The following is a 21,247-nucleotide window of genomic DNA, read 5'->3' on the forward strand; positions in this document are numbered from 1 at the left end:
AACCTTTTATCATCTGCTTTTTCTTTAAATAAAATCTGTGGGATTTTTTTGTTTGGTTGTGGTTGGATTTTTGGGGTGTGGGGTTTTTTGTTTGTTTTTTGTTTTTCAACAAAGCAGAGTAAAATGCTTTTAATAAAAACTGTCTTCTCCACCACAAGTGTCACGTCTTGAAGAATAATTTTTAGGATAAGCATTTAGGCCAGGATAGAAACTTAGAAAGCATTCTTATGATCAGACATACTAAAACCAGGTTATTCAGAGCACACAGAGGAAATTATTGTGCATTTTATAGCAAAAGACATCAGTAATTTGCTACCATTAAGTCTTGTTAAATTCACAAATAACAAAATGTTGGTCAATTCTGTTGCATTTCTGAAAGTGCCAGTCTACTATGTAAATTTCTTGAAATCTATTTCCAATCTGTATAACACACTTAGAATTAGAATTCAGAATTTCAGAAGGTATTTTAACTATTATCGTATCAAGCTTTTATTCATGGCTCTGAAGAGCTGCTAAACATAGTATCTTAAGATTTCATTATATTCAGTAGATGCTTTTTCTGTCCTTGTTCTTTGTGTTTTCAGAGTCTTTTAGCTGCTGAAGGCACATAAGTGTTGGATTGAATTTTGTTTGAGGAGTAGGGTGGGTGGTTAATCCATCTGCTGTTGATGTTCAGGGGAACGGCAGGTTTGTTTCCAACATCGTGACCTCTCAATTTCTTTAAAAGATGGCTTTCCCTTTTTGATGTACCAGTTTTATGTGCTATTAAAATGGTTTCAGACAACACCAACAGAAGAAATTATGGCTATAATTCATTAACTCCCTGAGATTTGTTAATCTGTGCCACGTAGAAAGGGGTCTAAGCCTTCTTTCTTCAGTCTTTTAAATACTACATACTATACACTATAATAAAGGAACGTTATCTTTGTCAAGTTAACCATTCATAAATTGTGGAATACTCCAGTGAATTGTTTATGGTCGAGCACGCCCAATTAATATTATATAAGTACTTGAGCTGCTGCTTGTGTTTTTTTCCTTTGTGGTGTTCATTGTGCAGGATATACAGGATTCAGAGAGTGGGAAATTACTAAATATGCTTTCACCCTTCTTGTTAAGTGTGTATGTTGTGCCACATGTGTTGCTCATTATGCTGTTTTTCTTCAAATAAACACAATTGTTCTGGTATCTTCTTGCTCTCAGTGCAAGTGTTTAAAAAACACTTTAATCCTATTGAAGCTATTGAACTTCCTTTAAATATTTATAGAAATTGGACTTCATGTTGGGTCAGCAGTGCCTTGCTGCAGGTGTTACAAAGGAGGCAGCGTGTTGTTCCCTGCCAGGGACACACGAGAAAGTAGCTTTGCAAATGGGGATTGACCCTCGTCAGCATGGGGCCAGTGCAGCCAGCCTTCCTAAGGATGTGGAGCTCAGTGGCATCTTGGAGGAGCCAAAGCTCTGCCCATTTTTCTCTCCTCTACAGGAACATGGGAAATATAATAGAAAAAGTGTTGTTGTGGTAGACTAGGACAATCACTTGAAGTATTGCTAGGCTAATGCAAAGCAGCTCCTACTCTTTGTGAAGGCACTTAAGCTTGACCGCAATCTCGTTAACCAAAAGCAAAATGTAATAGCAATAGTCATGTAGCGTTGTATTGGAATGACTGCTGAAATATGGTAGTGTATCGGATGATCTGGTCTTTCCACGCATTATACATTCTCTTTTTTAATACAAATTGCAGGAAGCAGACAGCAGTCTAGGCCCGTGCCCTCTGATATCGCAGTGATCATGTACACAAGTGGATCCACAGGAGTTCCCAAGGGAGTTATGATTTCCCATTGCAACATAATTGCTGGGATAACTGGAATGGCTGAGAGGATTCCAAACCTGGGGTACGTACCAACAGTTACTTACCAGCAATTAAAGAAGTCATGTAGTTGCATATGAGTTTAGATTAATTACTCTGTAAAATAATAACTGTTTTATATTGCTTTGTCTGTGACGCATCATACTATGTACTGATGTCTGAGCATCTTCCAGTACTGCATTAAATGACATGACTACATCATGTGCTGTTTGTTCTCTCGTCTTCTGTATGTGGGCAAGACCAGGATACAAAAGCCTGTGGGGCCGCCTTGCACTTAGAGTGGTTGAAAGCTTCCCTAAGCAGTACTTCTTTGGTTAGTGTTAAATTCTGTGGTTTCTTGCTGTTTGGTGCAGTTTTTAATCTTGTCCACAGAGTTGCCTTTGCAACCGTACCACATGGTTAATTGTCTTGGGATGAGTAAACATCACACTTTGTTCATGCCTTAAACCTACAGTATGTAGTAGGCAACTTCTGAAACAAAACTCATAATACTTGAAATATGTTCTCAAGCTCAAAGGCATTTTTCTCACTTCCTCTAGTTCCGCAATAAGCTCTGTGTGAATGTAGCTTGAGGACTCTAATGGTACAACAGAAACCTATCTTTTAAAAATTCTTTACAGGGAAAAAGACATCTATATTGGCTATTTGCCTCTTGCCCATGTTCTGGAGCTGAGTGCTGAACTTGTCTGTCTGTCTTACGGATGCCGCATTGGTTACTCTTCGCCTCAGACATTAGCTGACCAGGTATGTTGTTGATATAAGCCCTCATGGTAAAAAAGACCAAAAACTAGTTACATCAGATCTTTGTAATGTTTCTTTAAAAATATTACAACAAATCTTTTCTACAATTCATGAAACAGGGTATTGGTGGTTATGACTGGTACTCTGGGTTAGTTTTAATTGTTAAAATATAATTTAAATGGAAATGTTTGAAAGATGTGCTATATCATTTTGTTTCTCGTGTTAAAAAACTTGAATGTCTCTACTAGTAAACTTGTTCTTTGCTTTAGTCCTCTAAAATAAAGAAAGGAAGCAAAGGTGATGTCACTACGCTTAAGCCAACCCTAATGGCAGCTGTCCCGGTAAGTAACTGAAGGATAAATAATTAAAAAAAAATATTTTAAAAATATAAGTCATAATTCAAGTTTTTAACAATTAAATTAATGACACCAACCTGAGAGGTGTGGTTGACACTCATGAGGAATGGGACGCCATGCAGAGGGACCTGGACAAGCTCGAGAAGTGGGCTAATGCGAACCTCATAAGCTTCAACTAGGCCAAGTGCAAGGTTCCTGTCCTCAACACAGGAAAGACATGGACCTGTTGGGGAGGCTCCAGAGGAGGGCCATGAAGATGCTCAAAGGGCTGGAGCACCTCTCCTATGAGGACAGGCTGAGAAGAGCTGGGGTTGTTCAGGCTGGAGAAGAGAAGGCTCCGGGGAGACTTTATTGCAGCCTTTCAGTGCTAAAAAGGGGCTTATACAAAAGATGGGGACAAAGTTTTTAGCAGGGCCTGTTGTGATAGGACAAGGGGTAATGGCTTCAAACTAAAAGAGGGTTAATTCAAACTAGATAGAGGAAGAAATGTTTTATGACACTGCCCCGGGTTGCCCAGAGAGGTGGTAGATGGTCCATCCCTGGAGACATTCAAGGTCAGGTTGAACGGGGCCTCTGAGCGACCTGATCTAGTTGAAGGTGTCCCTGCTCATTGCAGGGGAGTTGGACTAGAGGACCTTTAAAGGTCCCCTCCAACACAAACTATTCTATGATTCTATGACCATTTAAATAAAAAAGGTAGAACCTTTGACATTAAGCTAGCTTAAATAATATTTTTAGTATTTATTTGTATGTTGGGGATAAACATTATCATATGAGTGTCAACATATTTCAAAGTAAATTAATGGAACAAAGATAGCTGGCAGCAGGCAGCTTGGGGTTAACTAGTCCTTCTGGTCAGATGTTTACTTTCCTCATTTCTGTGAACATCTTGCTGTCTCTTCGTGATGGAAGAGGAATCGACCTGGGAGTGGGCTGTTATCTGAACTAGATGTACTAGAATTTCTAGGTGATGCTCCTTTTTTGTGGTACTGAATTTGGGATTTCTGTTACTTTTAGTTAAAGATAATCTTTTTATGCAACTAGGAAATTATGGATCGGATCTACAAAAATGTCATGAATAAAGTGAATGAAATGACTAGTTTCCAGCGGAATCTATTTATATTGGCCTACAACTACAAAATGGAACAGATTTCCAAAGGTTACACTACCCCGCTCTGCGATAGGTAACTTTATTTTTAATGGCACCAATAAAATGCTTATCAAAGTCTTACCTCATGAGCAGTATCCGATTTTTTTTTTTTTTTTTTTTGTGTGTGCTTCTCTTTGTTTTAATGTTGATGCTTTGAACATGAATGAGTCTGTAATTAAGTGTAAATTGAAACAACAAATCAGTAGTTTGTGTGATGGTTTTAAGTATTTACTGAAAGAATTTAAGTGAGTGTTATTTAACTTGGAACTGATTGGAGATTTATACTCATGGCATTATTGTTATCAGGACTTTAACAATGGATTTGTACAATTTCTGGGTAAGATGGGAAGTCTATTCCCGTACATAACTGTAGACGTCGCGTTTTCACAGAAGTGAATCATAGAATAAAGTTGGAAGGAATCCATAAGGATCATGGAGTCCAACTCCCAACTTTAGTGATACTAAAGGATAATGTAATTGCAAAATTTATACGGCTTATTTAAATTATTTTTGAGGAGAAAATCACAGAACTCTGTCTTACTAAATCTGTGTTCTTAAAACACTTACCTTCAAATCATGAAAAATGAGTGCCTGTGTTCTTGAAAATTTAAATGTGCTCTTTCAGGGTTTTCCTTGAATGCCATAAAATTTTATTTGAAGATGATTGAGACTTTCAGTTCAGATATAAAATTAGGTACTGTCTTGTTTTGTTTTTAAGCAGCAAATACATACTCTTACCTTTTGTCTTTTAGCCTTATTTTCCGGAAAGTACGAATGCTGCTAGGTGGAAAAATTCGCATCCTGCTTTGTGGAGGAGCCCCGCTCTCTGCGGCGACTCAGCGGTTTATGAACATTTGTTTCTGTTGCCCCGTAGGACAGGGCTATGGATTAACTGAATCAGCTGGAGCTGGAACAATCACGGAAGGTTGGTGTCAGTGATCCATGCTGAGCCCTCCGCGTGTATCATCTTTGACAGTCTGCTCATTTGGTGTATGCCACCGAACGTAACTGGGGAGTCGTCGGAATCACTTGTAGTCATAAATGTGTAAAACAGTAGGAGTACTAATTTTGACACGTTGTGCTAAAGCTGGTGACCTACATGTAAAATTAATGCTCTCGTTTGTGGGAGAGAAACCTGTAATAGTGTGAATGGGATCTTGGCATTACTGCATTTACCAGCTGAACTGAATAAATTCTTTCTAATTTTGGTGAGTATATTGAGACATTAGGAAAACTAAAAAAATGGAATGCAAAAGCCTGCACCAGATTTTAATTTCATATAACAGAACTTCATCGTTTCAGTGTCCTTTTAGTCCCAAAATTTCACTTATATTCTGTGGTGGGAGAAGGTCCGATCTGCTGGTTTTTGGCAATGGTGTGATCTACCTAGGAATCATATGAGGAATATCTAAGGTTCATGGCTAGATTATGCCAGCTTGTAGAACTTGCATTATGTTCCTTGGTGATCCACAGACTGCTGTGATGTGGAATTTAGTCCAAGAGGACTTTGAAAATGGCTTCTTCAGTAGCTTGGGGGGGCGGGGAGGGAAGTGGACCTGTAATACCAATGATGTGATGCTCTTCTGGGAAGGTGCCCAGATGCAGAAGTGTTTGGGAATTGAGATTTCAGGAAAGTAAACCGAAATATAGAATCCCTGAATTGTTGCTACTTATTTCAGAGTCCGGCAAACACTATTTAAAGTTTTTGTGCCGCTTCTGAAGCGTGATCCACATGGACAGCTTGCTGTCAAAGCTGTGTTGATGTGACTGGAGGTAGCTATAAATACAGCCGTCTGTTCTCTTTGCAGGATAAGGATTTCATCTCCATTACCTTGATAGATCCATTGGTTTTCTTGGAAGTTCTGTTCTATGAATTAAAGTTCAGAAATAAATTGCAGTTAATTTTCACTAAATGAGATGCATGACAACAAAGATTTTTCTAATTCAGTTTTGGTAATTTTGTTTTCTGAAAAATGCTCTTTTTTAAACTCTAGTTTGGGACTACACTACAGGGAGAGTGGGAGCACCTTTGGTCTGTTGTGAAATCAAGTTAATGAACTGGGAAGAAGGTGAGAATTTCTCTATGTGATTAAATTGTAGTGCGTTTGAAAGAGCTTTATATAGCTATTTTTCTATTCGGCTTTGCTCAGTAGTGGTAGTTAGAAGATGATTTCTTGGCTCTTTAAATTTTAAATGCTACTTTTACCTATAAAAGTTTGATCTTGGGGAGAAAAAAAGGTAAAATAAATTCCTTAGTGGTTTTTAAGCTTACAAATATCTAGACAGAAACTATCGATGTGAGTGGCATTTTGACTAGGTTGTGTTATGATTCTCTTTGGCTATACTGTTTCTTTTATTCCAGTCACTATAATTGTGTATGCGTATTGTGTAAAAGTATGTTGAACGTCTTGTTAGATCAGTATTCTTGCAGGATGGGGTGTGGGTCTTGTATGTTGTGTCTTAGAGCTGCTGGATTCAGGAGAATGTGTGATACCTTCTGTGGCCATTAAGAAATTATTTAAAAATAGTCTTAATATTAATAATTAAATTATTTAAAAATATTAAAAAAGAGTCTGAAATGTGTTTAGGTGATTTCCTTTCACTGTGGGCTTTTATGTATTGTAGAGTAGAAACACATAATACTTAAGGGTGTTTTGGGCTAATGTGAAACCTTGTAGGTATTTTCTTTCCTAAAATATGAGGCAAAAATTATCTTTTTTTTTTAGATTTGAGCCTGTATGAAACTGATAGACCGTGTTAGTCCTGGCAGAAAGAGTACATAGAGGTGGCATTTGCCCTCTGCATGTGTGTGAATTTCACTGTTTGTAAACACAGATGTTAAATAGCTGTTTATATGCTGAAAAGAATTGGAACCACCTCTTCTCTTACTGAACTATTTAAGCAAGTGGTAACTTTGGCTACGGACTTACTAAAGTGTTTAATTCTGTATTTAAATAGTAAAAATAATAGGAATTCTTGCTTTGGCATATATTTTAATTCTTGTTAACATAATAAAAACTGTACTTTTAGGTGGATATTACAACACCGATAAACCATATCCTAGAGGTGAGATTCTTATTGGAGGACAAAATGTGACTGTGGGATACTACAAAAATGAAGTGCGAACCAAAAAAGATTTCACTGTTGATGAGAATGGGCAAAGGTGGCTTCATACTGGAGACATTGGAGAGTTTCATCAAGATGGATGTCTAAAAATTATTGGTGAGTTAGTAACTTCAGGTGAACATATGTATGTAAACATTTTTCATGGCTGCTAAGTACTGTAATTTACCAAAAAAACCCCTCTCCATATGTTGTCATGCAGTCTAAAGCGCTGCCATATATCCCGGGGAAACGCTGATATGTTGCTCTAAACTTGATTGTGTGTGTTAAAAACTGATATAAATTTTAAAACAATTGCTTCCTTTTAAAACAGTCTTAACATTGACTCCACTCTGTTAGTGAGACTGGGTAGTACTTAGAGAGTAAAATGTAGACTAATTGGGCTATATAAGCTGCCTTAGATTTTATAATTTAAGTGTGGAATTTGATTCAGTGAAAGGGCTCTTCTGGTAATATGTGCTCAGGAATTAAATAAGCCTTTTTTAATCTTGCCGTTCTTTGTAATAAGAATATCCCTTTACCATAATGGAACTAGGGGAAAAATATAGTTAAGTAAAGGTGTTGCACATAAGGCTCTGATGGGCTCATAATTCTTTGACACCTCTAGGCACAAAAATAGGTGGCCTGACAACTGCCAGGTGTGTCTCTTGGAGTCAGTGGGTGATTTAGGGTGCTCTTTAATCCTGAAAACTAAGCTTATTTGATTTATTATGTGAGAAGAATCTTGTGTCCTATTGCAGCTGCCTTGCACAGGTCAAATGGGTTAGACAGCTACAAAAACTACCTTGCCTGGTTGCACAAAGCAACCTGAAGGTATATAGCCAAGGAGAGGTACTCCTGGCTGCCATCACAGCTAGGCTAGAGTAGTCACCTTTGCTTTCTTTGGCCTATGTGCAATAAGTTCAAGTAATTTGGGCTTTAATTTTCGGTTCCTATTGTTGTGTTTCAAATAACAGATGGACAGTTGCTCTTTAAATATAGATTTAGCCTGGGAATAAATATCAAAATGTCACCAAATGCTGCATTTCCTGCTTGAAGCGTCTGGACCAGACAGCAGAAAAATGCGTGCTTCTGGCCAGACACTGGCTTTTGCGTAATCCTAGTTGTCTTCCATTTACGCGCTGGTGCAGTCACATTGGAGATGCTGTTCTAAAGACAGAAAATGCATGGGATCGAAATGTGTCTCATGTTTAAGTGAGGGACAGATTGATAAAATGCCAAGTCTGGAAACGTGATATTAAATGTTTCTGGTACATTCACCAAACATGAGTCAGCTTACCTTTTGGCATTTGTACCTTCTTTTCAGAAAAGTATAAAATCAATGTCTAAAGTTTTGTGTTCTGTAATTAATGGTTAATTCGTTTTTTCCTCAATAGATCGTAAAAAAGATCTTGTAAAACTCCAGGCAGGAGAATACGTTTCTCTTGGCAAAGTAGAAGCAGCTCTAAAGAATCTTCCACTGGTAGATAATATTTGTGCGTATGCAAGCAGGTAAGAGGCAGCTGGTAGTTTGTTATTATTGTATTCTTATCTGTCCTACTGAAGATGTAAGCAAAATTTTTTGCCATTCAACGTGTGGAGTTTTTTAAACCAGTTGATAAAGGATTTTACTTATAGTACAATGGAATAACTTTCTCTATCAAAACTAAGACATCTGAAAGGTTTGGTTTTATTTTTCCCTTCCTATTTTTTTTCATCATTTGTTGGAGAACGCCAAGAATGAGTCTTTCTTTCATTTCCTTTTCCCCAATCTGAAAAGCAGTTAAGCTCTGACTGCATCACTCAAGCACTTCAGAGATTATTACCTACCTAAGCCCCGCGACACCTTGTTCCTTTCTGTATTTAGCTGTAGTCTGTTCTTCAGAGCAAGTACTGTTGTACTTTGGAGGAAGGGGGGGGAAAAAATCCCACCAACATCCCAGAAGCTGGTTTGCACATTAAAAATAGTTTTCTTTTAACCCCTGCAATATACTAGCAGAAGCTTTGAAGCTTGAAAGAAAACTCTGTAAATACTATGCAAACACACAATAAATGATGATCAAATGTCCTTTATATTTGCTTTCTAAGTGCACTACCAAATTAAGCATATAAGGGCTTAAGTTTCTATTTCTAGAATTTCCTACCTGTACATGATATAGACTTAAATGTATAAATACACTTCAGGTGGTCATTGTTGTCATTTTGGAGCTTCTGAATGATCAGAATTACTCTGATTTCCAGTATGGCCAAAAAAGCCCCACTTGATAACTTTGATTGAAGGAGGCCAGGGCAAGCATACCAGAGAACTGCTCAGTGGTAATAAAATAGAAAATTAACTTTTGGTTTGTTCACCTGGTTCTCTGTGGTATATTTCTTTTTTTTTTCGTGTGTGTGTGTGTTAACTAATGGTAGTCATCCTGGAACTTCAGTTTTGACGGTTCTGTATCAGTAGGCTGACGTGCACTGGGCATGCCACTGCTGAGAAAACTTCCATTATATTAGGCTTTATTTGTGGTTTTGACATGTTGGGCAAGTCTCATATTTGCTTGCTTTCACTGCCTGAGGTTCTGTGCCTGTTCTGAGCACCCTCTGTAGTCTTTGGAGAAAGAGACTCTTCCAGATGGTGATTTCTGCTGTTCCAGGGTTGAAGGTCACTGTTGGAATCGTACTATCAAATTTGTGTTAACTTTGCCAGGTCAGCATTACTTTACAGACTAAAATGCACTTGTCAGGCATTTGACTCTGGTAGTCTGTCCCCTGTCTATTACTTAAAAATAGGAAAATCTATGAGTAATTTTTAAAGGTAACTTACAGAGTCCCAAGTACACTGCAAATTGTTTTTCTGTTGCTGCTATATTTCTTCCTAATAATTTCATGCCCGTAATTCGGCATCAGTAGCCGTGTAATACAGATTTTATGGATGATTGTCCATATGCACATTTCACTGTGGATGTATACTCACCTTAGCAGCGTGAGCTCAGAGACTTTTTGTTAGCAGTGCCCACAACTTCATATTCTGTCACTCCTTATACTTTGCCTGCGTGATCTCATAAGTAAGAGTCGTCCTTCATTTGTAGCTGTTTTACCTCCCACGTGCAAAAGGACAAGGAGGGCAGACTCTTACAAATAGGTTAGATCTATGATTTGACCTTAGATCTTGGGGTGCATGTCTCCTGAATACAGGTGGCAGGGAATCAAAACTGTTTGCACGGTATCACTGCTTTAAAAGCTGTATGCATTGACCACCACGGACAAAATACTCGGTGAGATAAGGAATAAAATGTTTGATGAAAGGAATCACGATTAGAGCTCTTTCAGAGGAGACTCCTAATGCTTTATCAGCACTTCACTCATCCAAAATGTATCCAGCGGATATCAAGCATCACATCAGGAAAATGAGTAGCTCAGTTACCTGAGGAATGAGCAAACAGCTAAAAAACCCAAGGGAGTTCTCAGCAGGAAGCTCAAGGAGAGCTGACAAGGGCCAGACTTCACAGAATAGAAATGGTGATATTGACATGTAGTGCCACGGTGTCTCTCACCGTAGGTCTGAGAGCCGTGCTCGAGTAGGGTGTCAAGCACAGCAAGGGAATCAAGATTCCTAGTGTTTTAGCATGGAGGAGATGACTTAAGAGGTCCTGAGGACCAAATTCTGAAAATGTCTTCCTTCATGCTGCTGCTATGACCTCCAAGACTGAAGAAGCTAGCAAATTCAAATAATCTACAGAAGGAACAGTAGTGGAGAGGGAAGTGGCTGCTCCAGAGAGATGATGTAGTCTTCAGGATACTTCTCAAGACGAACAGTGCTTTAGCATTTGAACTGCAGCAAGTCAAGATTTAACTTGGTGGTACAGAATGAAAAACTACATGTTCCAGGAGCTGTCAGCTCTGAGGTGCTTTTTCCAGGAAAACGCATAGTTGGATGAACTCGTTTGTCCAGAGGAAGTATGCTTCCACTGCAGAGCCTGAATTTTAGATGAACCAGAAGTTTGAGACTTACCCAGCCAACTGATTACTTCTGTGTTCTGTTTATCCCTGGAGTCGCTGGCGATATTGCTGGACGTGACCTTAAGCATGCCAAATGACTACAGGAACCAGGGGTGAAAGTGCCAGAATCCTTTGTGTTCTGGATGCCTTCGTACTTAATAGATATGACAGAGTAGACCCCAGACGAAGTTACAAGGGTTCAGTACAGAGTATAGTTAGGGGGCGGGGGGGGATCAGAGGCAAAGGCAGAAGGTGAGATGTGAGCAGTAAGTGATGCTGAGGCTAATCTGAAGTCTTTCTGCAAGTACATTCTTAGAGAAAAATGAGAAGCGTTTCAAGTCAGCCAAAAGGCAAAGCTTGTCGACAGATGATGCCAGAGAAGCCTGTTTGTAATGGACTTTTGTGCAGTCTTCATGGCTGCTGTCAGATGCCCATTGTAATTCATATCAGCAACAAAGGAGAAAATTGCCATGTACAGGAACCAAAAGGGTATTTAGAATTAGTATTTTAAAATTATCTCGGACACCTTAAAGGACAAGCTAAAGTAATCTCCATACTGGGGTTAAGGTTCTGTATTTTGCATTAATGGTCTGTCTGGTGAAAGACAGTTGAAAACATTTATTAAATCTGTATATGGTTAAGGTAGGACAGGACCAAAGGGACAGTGGAGGACAGGATTAGAATTCTGAGCAAGCTTGACTAGATGGAGCTTTGGTTGAACACAGTGGTCAGTTTAAAGAGGGGAAATATAAACTATACTTACAAGTAAATAAACTGCAAAAATTCAGTGGGTGCTGACGTGAGTCAAGAAGTACCATGCTGTTGTAAGAAGGTAAATATTATGGCATAATTAGATGTATAGCCTACAAGATGCACAATGATCTTTTTGCTCTAACAAGACTTAAAGGGTCTGAGTTCCACATGCAGCACTTCAGAAAAGGTGGACGTCTTGAAAAGAATCCAGGAGAAAAATGGGAATGTCTGGGCAGAGATCTCTGGTGCATGACTTAGAAGAAAAGGGCATTGCTTAAATTCCTAAAGAAGCTTAAGAAAGGAAGGAAGACTAGACAGATGAGAAGGAAAAAAAATAGTAACAGTCTGTGAACAAAATACATGGCTTCTGTGGAAAGGAGAGGAATGTCTGACAGTTCACTATATGAAAATGCAACTGATGTAAACTGCAGAGAGGACGAGTCAGGAATAGCCACCAGGAACAGCTTACTAGTGCTAAAAGTAGTGAAGCATCGGCGTTTGCCTGATGTTTAAGAACAGGTTGGACAAACACCTTTAGATGTAGCTGACTTTGCTTCAAGTCAGGTGCATGAATGAGATGGTCAATTAGATGACCTTCTGAGATCCCTTTCAGCTCTGATTCTGTGGTCTGCTTTGTTAGAACATGTAGAGCTGCTATGTGAGGTTCTGTTCACGTTTTCCCTAAACTTTACGCCATCTCAAAAGTCTTGAATACCTCTTTCAAGGCGAATCGTGCTTCAGCGTTTTTCCAAAGACTTTGAGATCACGGCTTCATATGTTCTAGGCATACCAGGAGCAGGCAAAGATTGCCAACAGCAGAATGAGTGTATGGACAATCGCTTGAAAGAGAAAGGCAAGTCACTTACCCTACAGAAGCAGGCGTTCTTTGAGATGGGTTGTGCATATGCTCATTCTACGACCTGCTCTCCAGCCCCTCTTCACTGCAGTCCTCTACAGTAACTGGATTCTGCAGGGGAGAGGAAACTGAGGTAGGGAAGCGGCACACCGGTCTTCATGTCAGGATGCAAAACTTGAGGAGAGGCAGAGTGCGTTGACCTCATGTGGGTACTGCTACCCCAAAGCTTTGAGCGTGAGGGACAGTGGAATATGCATATGGACAGCACACCTTGAAGCAAACCAGTTGCTGTAAGGTAAGTAGCTTCTCTTTCTACTTATTTTTAAGCAGGCAAAGGTAATTTGGGTACTATTTCAGAAAGACTATCAGGTGAACAAAAGCCGACTGTTAAGCGCAATATCTCTGTATCAAGTGCAAAGCCCCCAACTTGAAATGTTATTTTTGAAGACTTGCTAACTTTACAAAATTCATACTAAAGTACATTATACTTCTCAGTTTCCATTCTTATGTCATTGGATTTGTTGTGCCAAATCAAAAGGAGCTCGCAGAACTAGCTCGAAAGAAAGGATTTAAAGGAACCTGGGAAGAGATCTGTAACAGTCCTGAGATGGAAAAAGAGGTACTGAAGGTGCTAGCTGAGGCTGCCATGGCAGGTGAGTAGCTGGGCAGATCATACTAACCTTACGGACCAAAATGTCTGTGAAACAGATAAGCATAGGCCCTAAAAATAGTGTGTGTATTTTATAGAACATATATGAAGTGAAGTCTTCATACAAAAAAACAAACAAAATATGAGTCGGGTCAGTCCTTTTGATTCATGTAACTATTTTTTTGACCATGGCCAATAGCTGAGGAAAGAATACAAAAACAGGGCAAACTCAACAAGCTCAGGTCAGTTCTTATATAAGTATTTGTGTCTGGCGCTCTCTAAGGTGTTCTGTAATACTTTTTTGGCCTTAGCTGCTGGTCCAAGAGAACGTGGGTCATCTGTAGATCCATGATCTGTGTGTCTCAGGTGCGGCGTACCTCTGCATAGTTGAAATAAGCCCATGGCGACAGGGACTGTTCTAGCTTCCAGTGACTTGCATCTGAGGGGTTTCCTAAACTGAAAGCAGTGTCTTTGTAGCTAATGACTTTCAGTAGACTTTTCTTACATTAACTCTTCTAGTTAAAGCTATGTAAATATTCTGTATCAGTATCCATACTACCTCTCAGCGGAGTTGAGCAGCTCAGCTACATTTGTGTGAAGAAATGCCTCTTGTTTGTTTTAACCCTGCCATCTGCTAGTTCGGTTTGGTTCTGCCAAGCTCATGTCTGGGAGAACAATCACAATGGCAGTTGTGATTTCTTTTCAGTGTCTATTATACTTCCCCCTCAGCTGTATCTTTTTCATGCTAATTGGTCATGGTCTGTTTAGCTATTCTGGTGCAGAATTAAACAGTGGCACAGTGATACGCTGTTTGTTCTTTCATCGTAATTTCTGCCTTGTTTCTGCTTTTGATCATTACTAAGCACTGAGCTTTTTTCATAAAGCTGTCAGATATGACCGTGTTTTTTAAATAGTCATTGTGGATGTTAAATTTGTTTTTTCATATGTGTTCCCTTTTACACTTTTCTGCAATGAATGTTTTCTGCAGTCTGCTTTGCAGTCGCTCAGTATCACGATGCCCTTCTGCATCTCTGTGTAATCTGTGCTCATCTTTTCTACCCTGGATGACTTTATGCTTCCAACAGTCTTTGTTTCACTAATCTTCATCTCTTCTCCGTATTACTTGTGAATATATTACGCTTGGTGATCAGTGTATTTGCAGACTTCTGTTGCAGGAAGATGCTCTTACGATGACTGCAGTCTCAGTACTGCAGCAGACTCTGTTTTCCTTGCCCCATGTCTCCAGTCCATTTTCCTTCACTGGGTGGAGCGTATGGGCAGAGTTGTTCTAAGAAGCTGCTGCGGTGGAGAGCGTGTACAAAGCCGCTTTCCTTCTTTTGTGCAGCACACGATTGATGAAGCAGAATATTTGATTCAATCCTAGGCATTTTTACACATTTTGATGTTATTTTATATCTGGTTTTGGTTTTTTCACTTTGGTATCATAGGGTTTACTTTTAAAGTAATGTTATGATTATAGTGCAACATTGCAAAAAAAAAAAAACCCACAAAAAAACCAACCAAAAACAACAAAAAAAACCCAACAACCAAAAAACAAACCCTCATCCAAACCCAGCGATTTAATGTCAAGGGGAGTAAAAGGTGCAGGAAAACCTAGAAATGGCAGGTTGCACAGGATAATTATACATTTGTAGATTATTTTTTTTTTATTTAACCTGAAAATAGATTATTTTTTTGAATGTGGCCCATCTGTTGATTACTTTACTTTTCTTAGAGCTACTTCTTTTTCTTCTCTCATGTCTGAAACCATAGCAGAAGCTCTTGCAAATGATAGTGTTTTGTGCTAACCTTTCTGTTTCAGTAAGGGGAACGGCTGCCATATGAACTTACTTTTCTCAAACAATTTAGGACTATCAAGAAAAAACACCAAACCCCCCTGTTTTTTTCCAACTTAAGTAGTATGGCTTTTAAGACCTTATCTCCAGAAGGTATCATAAGACTGCTACAACAGCGTATATTTTGAGGATGTCTCCTTCATGCACTGAGGCTTTTCTGAGGTTAGGGAGCAGCTGGGGTTTATTTCGATATTTCTGTGGGAACTGGAGGACAGTTACTGGTGGATCCTGTCACTCTGCTAGTGACCACGCGGGTTTTCAGAGCTAACCATGGGGGTTTGGGCAACGCTTCTTCGTTCATGTCGTGTGCTTTTCTGTGCAAGAGTACAGTTCCTCCTCTTGTGCTTAACCGGAGAAAAATGGTTACATTTACATTTTGTATTAAAAATGTTTATTTTTACAGCTAACCTGGAGAAGTTTGAAATACCAGTAAAAATACGTTTGAGCCCTGATCCTTGGACCCCTGAGACTGGTCTAGTGACAGATGCGTTCAAACTAAAACGCAAAGAGCTTACGGCATACTATCAAATGGACATCGATCGAATGTATGGAAAAAATGTAAAATAATTATTTTTTTTCTGCACCACTTTGCTACAATGAGCTTGGATCAAATAGGAAATACTTGAATTGCCTGTCTCAACGCTTGAGATCAACACACAAAACCACCATTCGTCATTTGCAGCTTAAACTGTTATTTCTGATAACATCACCATGATGACTGGCAAGTTTAGTAAAATGTTATGGCAGCAAACTTGTGTCTGTCTCCTTTTTTTCCAGTTTTCTCTGCTACCTTCTCAGTCTGTGGATTTTCCCGAGTCTTTTTGGGAAACCACGATTCTGAAGCCTCAAGTTTTTAAACATTTATAAATCCTGTATAATGTTTTATTTGTATCTTTAAAATTTGGATGTATATAGAGAGAACTTGGCTATATAAGAAATGGTTATACTGGGGGCCTTTTTTACCTAATTATTTAAAGATATAAGGTATTGACGTTGTGATATTATGTACATTGAAAATGCTTTCATTGGTGAACAGAGGACCGGGTTATTTGCTGCTGTGCTATTTTTTTTCTGTGTAAATCTGAGGGAGAAAATATTTGACATTGCAGCTTGTGGAATACGCATTCAGTATGTGCCTAATGGTTACTTTTATTTTTATCCGAAAATGAAAAGATGGTTGTGGCACAGCTCTGCATAAAGGCAGGTACTCTTGCAGGTGTTAGTTAAAGCTTGTTTAATACAAAAGACGCTATTAACTCAGCAAAAGTTAAACCTAAGAATAATCTCTCAAATATAGAAGCTCCTTTTTTTTAAAGAGCTGGTGACCATTTCATACGGTAGTTGAATTGTGTAGAGCTAATAAGAGCTCTAAGCATTAATTTCACTAAACACTTGGTAAGTTTGACAGTGCCCTTTGAGCAGAGGGACTGTAGCAGCTTTTGTCTTTTCTCATCAGGTTTGGACATTACACCGGGTTTGCTCTTTCATTGTTTGGCAAAGTCTGGCAAGACCCTGGTTCTGCCCTAGCCACAACCCAAATCCTACTGGGGGGATTTTTAAAGTCATAATGACAGTTATGTTCTCAGCTCACACGGTGCCTAGCTGCCCTTTGTGCCATTAAAAATCTCCCTTTAATTCTGTGTTCTTTTGTTTAGCGCTTTTTTTGCTTTAAAACCAGATATTTGACATATTTGTCAGCCAGAGTTATTTATGTTACTTGGTTTGTTACACCCAATTCTTACTTTGGGAAGCAGTCTCAATTTCTGTTTTACTATAAATATGTGAATGTTGTTTCAAGAACTATGGGGGATCTTTTCATCTTCAGTGGGAGTGTTTGGGTTTGTTTCAGATGTGAATTTTATTTTCAAAATATTTCTCGAAAGACTATTTTAATCAGGGTTACATGAGAATGTGAAAAGGCATGCATCAGTCTACTTTGTGACAAAGATTAAAATGGCTTTAATTTGGAGATTATTCTCTCGTGTATCATTTACTTGCAGTACGAAAAAAATCAAGGTCTTGATGCTCACTTAGTATCCTACTGTGGTAGCATATAGCAGTTCTGAACGGCAGAGGCTTTGTCTAGGGGAAGGAGTTCTGCTGGTAGCACTTGTGACGTGGGAGTTTTGGAAGATGTTTGGTATACAAATTTTCTTTTAAAATTTTTCTGAAATATTATTATTTAAATTAACACTTGTCATCAATTACGGAAAGCAGTTTCATAGGCGTCGAAAGTTACCAAGTAGTTTCCCTGTGCTGTAGTTCTGATGGAACGTTGCGAATGTGTGTGCTGTAGTTCATGTTACGTTACCATCTCTCCCACTATTCATGGATTTCCCCTGCTGCTGTCTATGGAAAAACTGTTACAGTCTGGTGAATTTTGGTGTAACTAGTCAAACGGAAATATAAGCAACAGAACTAAATTAGAACCGTATTTGTGGGATAAATGCCTTCAGATACCTAGATCATAAATTAAAACCTCTGGCAAGTAGAGAATCCGAATGTGGATATTGCCAAGTCTGTAGGGCAGTGTCACACCGTATATTAGACATTACTAATACTTAAATATGTATCTGTGCTCCATCGACAGGTTCTTAGATAGTTCGCACTCAGCACAGGATGTACATTGTTCAAATATTCTTTGTGATTTTTAGTGAAAATTAATAAATTGCCGAAGTACTATGTATGTCACTTGGTGCATTGTGCAGCAGATTTAAAAAAATAAATCTGCTTTTGGTTAATTCGGAAGAAATCTAAAGTTAGTATTTTATTCTGCTAAGGGTTTAAATCCACTTTTGGATAAATTGCATAAATGAAACTCTTAAAATTATTTGAAAATAGTAGTTTTAACCTTTCTTCTTATCCAGTCACAAGATTGGGTTACAGTCTACTGTGCGTTTGATTTTACAGTTCAATTTTTGTGTTTAAAACTGCTTCTTCTTTAGACATCACGTTCATTGTGGACATTTAATTTCTTCTGCAGAATGTGAAAACAAAGCAGTTCATTAATTTTAGCCTCCGCGTTGAAGATAGGAAGACTTTTAAAATATTTGTGTGGGCTTAAGATATTTGTGATGAGTATGGTCTTTCTTTTGATTTATAACAAAAAAACCCGGACTTTAATACTGCTGGGTTCTGAGTACTTCCATGTCCCGTCGAGGGCCCCTGTCCCGTGGGTGTCCCTGCGCCACGGCTATAACAGGACGGTAAGTTGGAGCTGGCGTTCGGGTGTAGGACTCCCCTCTCTGGCAGCCTTGATCCTGTAGATCTGAGATACTTCTGGCTGCCACCACCTTCTCACCCTTTGAGAAAGACAACTTTAGGGGCATTTGTTGGAACCCCACGTAGATGCACTACATGCCAGCCAGGAATTTACCTGGTCTCTTGCTCTGTTTGTTTGTTTGTTTGTTTTTTAATCTGTCTTCCCATGCCCAGTGTAACAAAGTACCTGCTGGCACGTATTGCATGTGTCCCACAGACAGCTGTAGAGTAAATTAGGAAAAGTGCATGGCTGGAAGTAGCGGTCTCCATCATGTGGGGAATTTTGTAATGGAAAGAGCCGTTGACTCTTAAACGGTCTTTCTGAGCTCAAACCGAGAACAAGGGGTGTGTACCTCACCCGAGGGGCCCCAAAAAGGGGGGGATTTTTAACAAAGCTTTTGTAAATACAGGACTTCCCAGAACTATGAATTGTAACTACTTATTCTGTTGTGAAAATTTACTTATTTCATTATTAAAAATGACTCGCCAAGAAATTCCAAGGATGCTGTGAATCTCCTTTAAATCTGTACAATTATTTAAAAATATTTCATGACTTTGACTCAGATTCAGTCTAGACGTCATAAATGTCCTTTGCAGAGAATAGTGTTTCTGGAGTAGGTTAGGAAAGGGAAAAATTAAATGTCAGAAAAAGACCTTGCAGGTTTACTGATGCTGCTACACCTGCAGTTTACACGCAAGCAGGACCATACCTCAATGGGAGGCTGTATCTTAGCAGTAAAATACTTTGCTGAAATGAAAGCGAAAAAACAACGTGCACCTGAAAGTAAGGACATAATGCGTACCCACGTCCTGCTGGTTTTATAGACAGGGTGCGGAGAAGGGTATGGAATTGAAACCATACATGAAGAACGTCCTGTAAAGCTTGTAAGTTTATGCAGAAATTGCTATAGGACATAAAACTCCTTTGCAATAACCTTTATCCTGCTAAAATTCACAAGCTCTTATTCCGTACTAAAACTAGTTTGGGCGATGCAGTGCAGCTTTTTTAATTTTTATTAATGTGATGTATTAACTACTTTGGACTCGATATAAAATTGTGTACATCTGTTTCTTTACTGGTAAGAGGAACAATCTTCAACTTGCGTACACCTTGGACCAGGCTGAAAAGTTAATTGAGTGACCAGTTGTATATTATTGTAGTTGGTTATTTAATGTAAACTCATTTTCAATGTGATCTTGGTTGTTACTATGAACTGCCTGAACATTGTATATCCTAATTGAGTTATATTGTATGGATTATTTATTTGTAATTGGATATCATGTTTCAAAAATAAAATTAATTTCACAAATTAGGCCCCGTACGTCCAGTTTTTTAAGTGGCATTTCATTTTGTCTTAGCCGAGATAATTTACGGTCCTAAATTAGTGAACTTAAACCCCGTTGGGTGAGTATGAGGCTGTTTAAGCAGGGTGTGGTGGGTGAGGATAGTTCAAACCGTTGCGTTGCCCGGGAAAGCTCTTTGGTGGTGGGTATGTCCTTTTGCTCAGCTCCCTGTCCCGGGCTGCAAAAGGCTCTGTCCCTGCATTGTGGGATCTTGACGGTTTTCTATGTTAAGCTATGTTTTGGGATCTTGATGGTTTTCCACGTTAAGCTATGTTCAGTTTCTAGCCAGGCGCTTGTGCTTTGCAGGTAGTGAATGTTCTGGTTGAGTGCTCGGCCATTTGTGCTATGCAGAGATTGCGGATGTGTTTTCCTAGCTGTTGATACTGTTGGTAGTGAGTTTATACGTCTGGAGTGGGTAATAATCACTCCTGTGTGCGAGGCTTGCCAATTCAGGAGTAGAAATGATATGCGATATAGTGGGAATTCAGCCAGCTCATATCTTTGGAACTATAACTAAAAATCTTGTCAACTATTCAAAACAAATACGACAGTTTCAAGATGAATGCAGGAACGCTCGTTATCCGATTAGTCTGGCGTTCCGCTACAGGAAAGTTACCATTCCGCTTTGTCTATTTTATTTGCGTATGACCTGCCATTTACCCATTGAAGGTTAGCTATGGTAATACCTGATGTAAAGCTGTAAGCTTTTGATGTTTCTTTTACTGTCCAGGTGTACCAAGACTTAAACTTGGTGTTAAATTTTCCTTAAGTGTGTGGGATGAAGGGTCAGATCCCAAAGAGATGTTGGATGCTTGCAAATGGAATTCCTAAGATCTCGAGCACTTGAATATAAGGTTTTGATTACAGGCTCACAAACCGTCGCTGGTCACCATCCAGCCTGGAGGCATCTCAACTTAATAGATGCCCCTCTCTCTTATTTTTTGTGTATTTATTTACATGTTCCCCAGATGCCTAGGCTCGTAGTGCTGGCTAAATGTCAAGCCTTCCCTGCTGAATAGCTGATCTTTATTTTTATCCCTTTAATCAGCCATGAGAAGGTTCTGGCTTCCTCCTGATTTTCGGTTATATTCAAAGTAGTTGTTTGTTTTCTTTCCTTCAAAAATACTGGTGTGTTTTTTTTTTTTAAACTGAAAATTTTTTATTTCAAATTCATTTAAGTTAATATGACACAATTTCATACTTTTTTTTTCTCCCCTTAGGCATCCACAGCTGCTAAAATGCCTTTAGCGGGCTCTTTAATAAAATAAAGAGAAGTAAACAAGTTCTGAACTATTATAGTAGGTAATTTATTACAGCAACTAATTTC

The 21,247-nt window shown here is 38.8% G+C and overlaps 1 protein-coding gene across 5 annotated transcripts in view; it reads left to right on the forward strand.

Moving 5' to 3' along the window:
* Nucleotides 1-19,886, forward strand: part of ACSL3 (acyl-CoA synthetase long chain family member 3) — a 56,794-nt gene extending 36,908 nt beyond the window's left edge. For all 5 annotated transcript variants that reach the window (XM_054207570.1, XM_054207575.1, XM_054207572.1 and 2 more), the window contains 10 exons: nt 1,740-1,890; nt 2,486-2,609; nt 2,876-2,947; nt 4,007-4,146; nt 4,865-5,037; nt 6,107-6,181; nt 7,143-7,334; nt 8,612-8,726; nt 13,306-13,463; nt 15,719-19,886. In XM_054207570.1, the coding sequence (XP_054063545.1) occupies nt 1,740-1,890; nt 2,486-2,609; nt 2,876-2,947; nt 4,007-4,146; nt 4,865-5,037; nt 6,107-6,181; nt 7,143-7,334; nt 8,612-8,726; nt 13,306-13,463; nt 15,719-15,882 (1,364 nt within the window). In that variant the 3' untranslated portion in view covers nt 15,883-19,886. The remainder of the gene's footprint in view (nt 1-1,739; nt 1,891-2,485; nt 2,610-2,875; nt 2,948-4,006; nt 4,147-4,864; nt 5,038-6,106; nt 6,182-7,142; nt 7,335-8,611; nt 8,727-13,305; nt 13,464-15,718) is intronic.
* The last annotated feature ends 1,361 nt before the right edge of the window (nt 19,887-21,247 follow it).

This window comes from Rissa tridactyla, chromosome 6 (genome assembly GCF_028500815.1).
Source record: "Rissa tridactyla isolate bRisTri1 chromosome 6, bRisTri1.patW.cur.20221130, whole genome shotgun sequence".
NCBI classification, from domain to species: domain Eukaryota; kingdom Metazoa; phylum Chordata; class Aves; order Charadriiformes; family Laridae; genus Rissa; species Rissa tridactyla.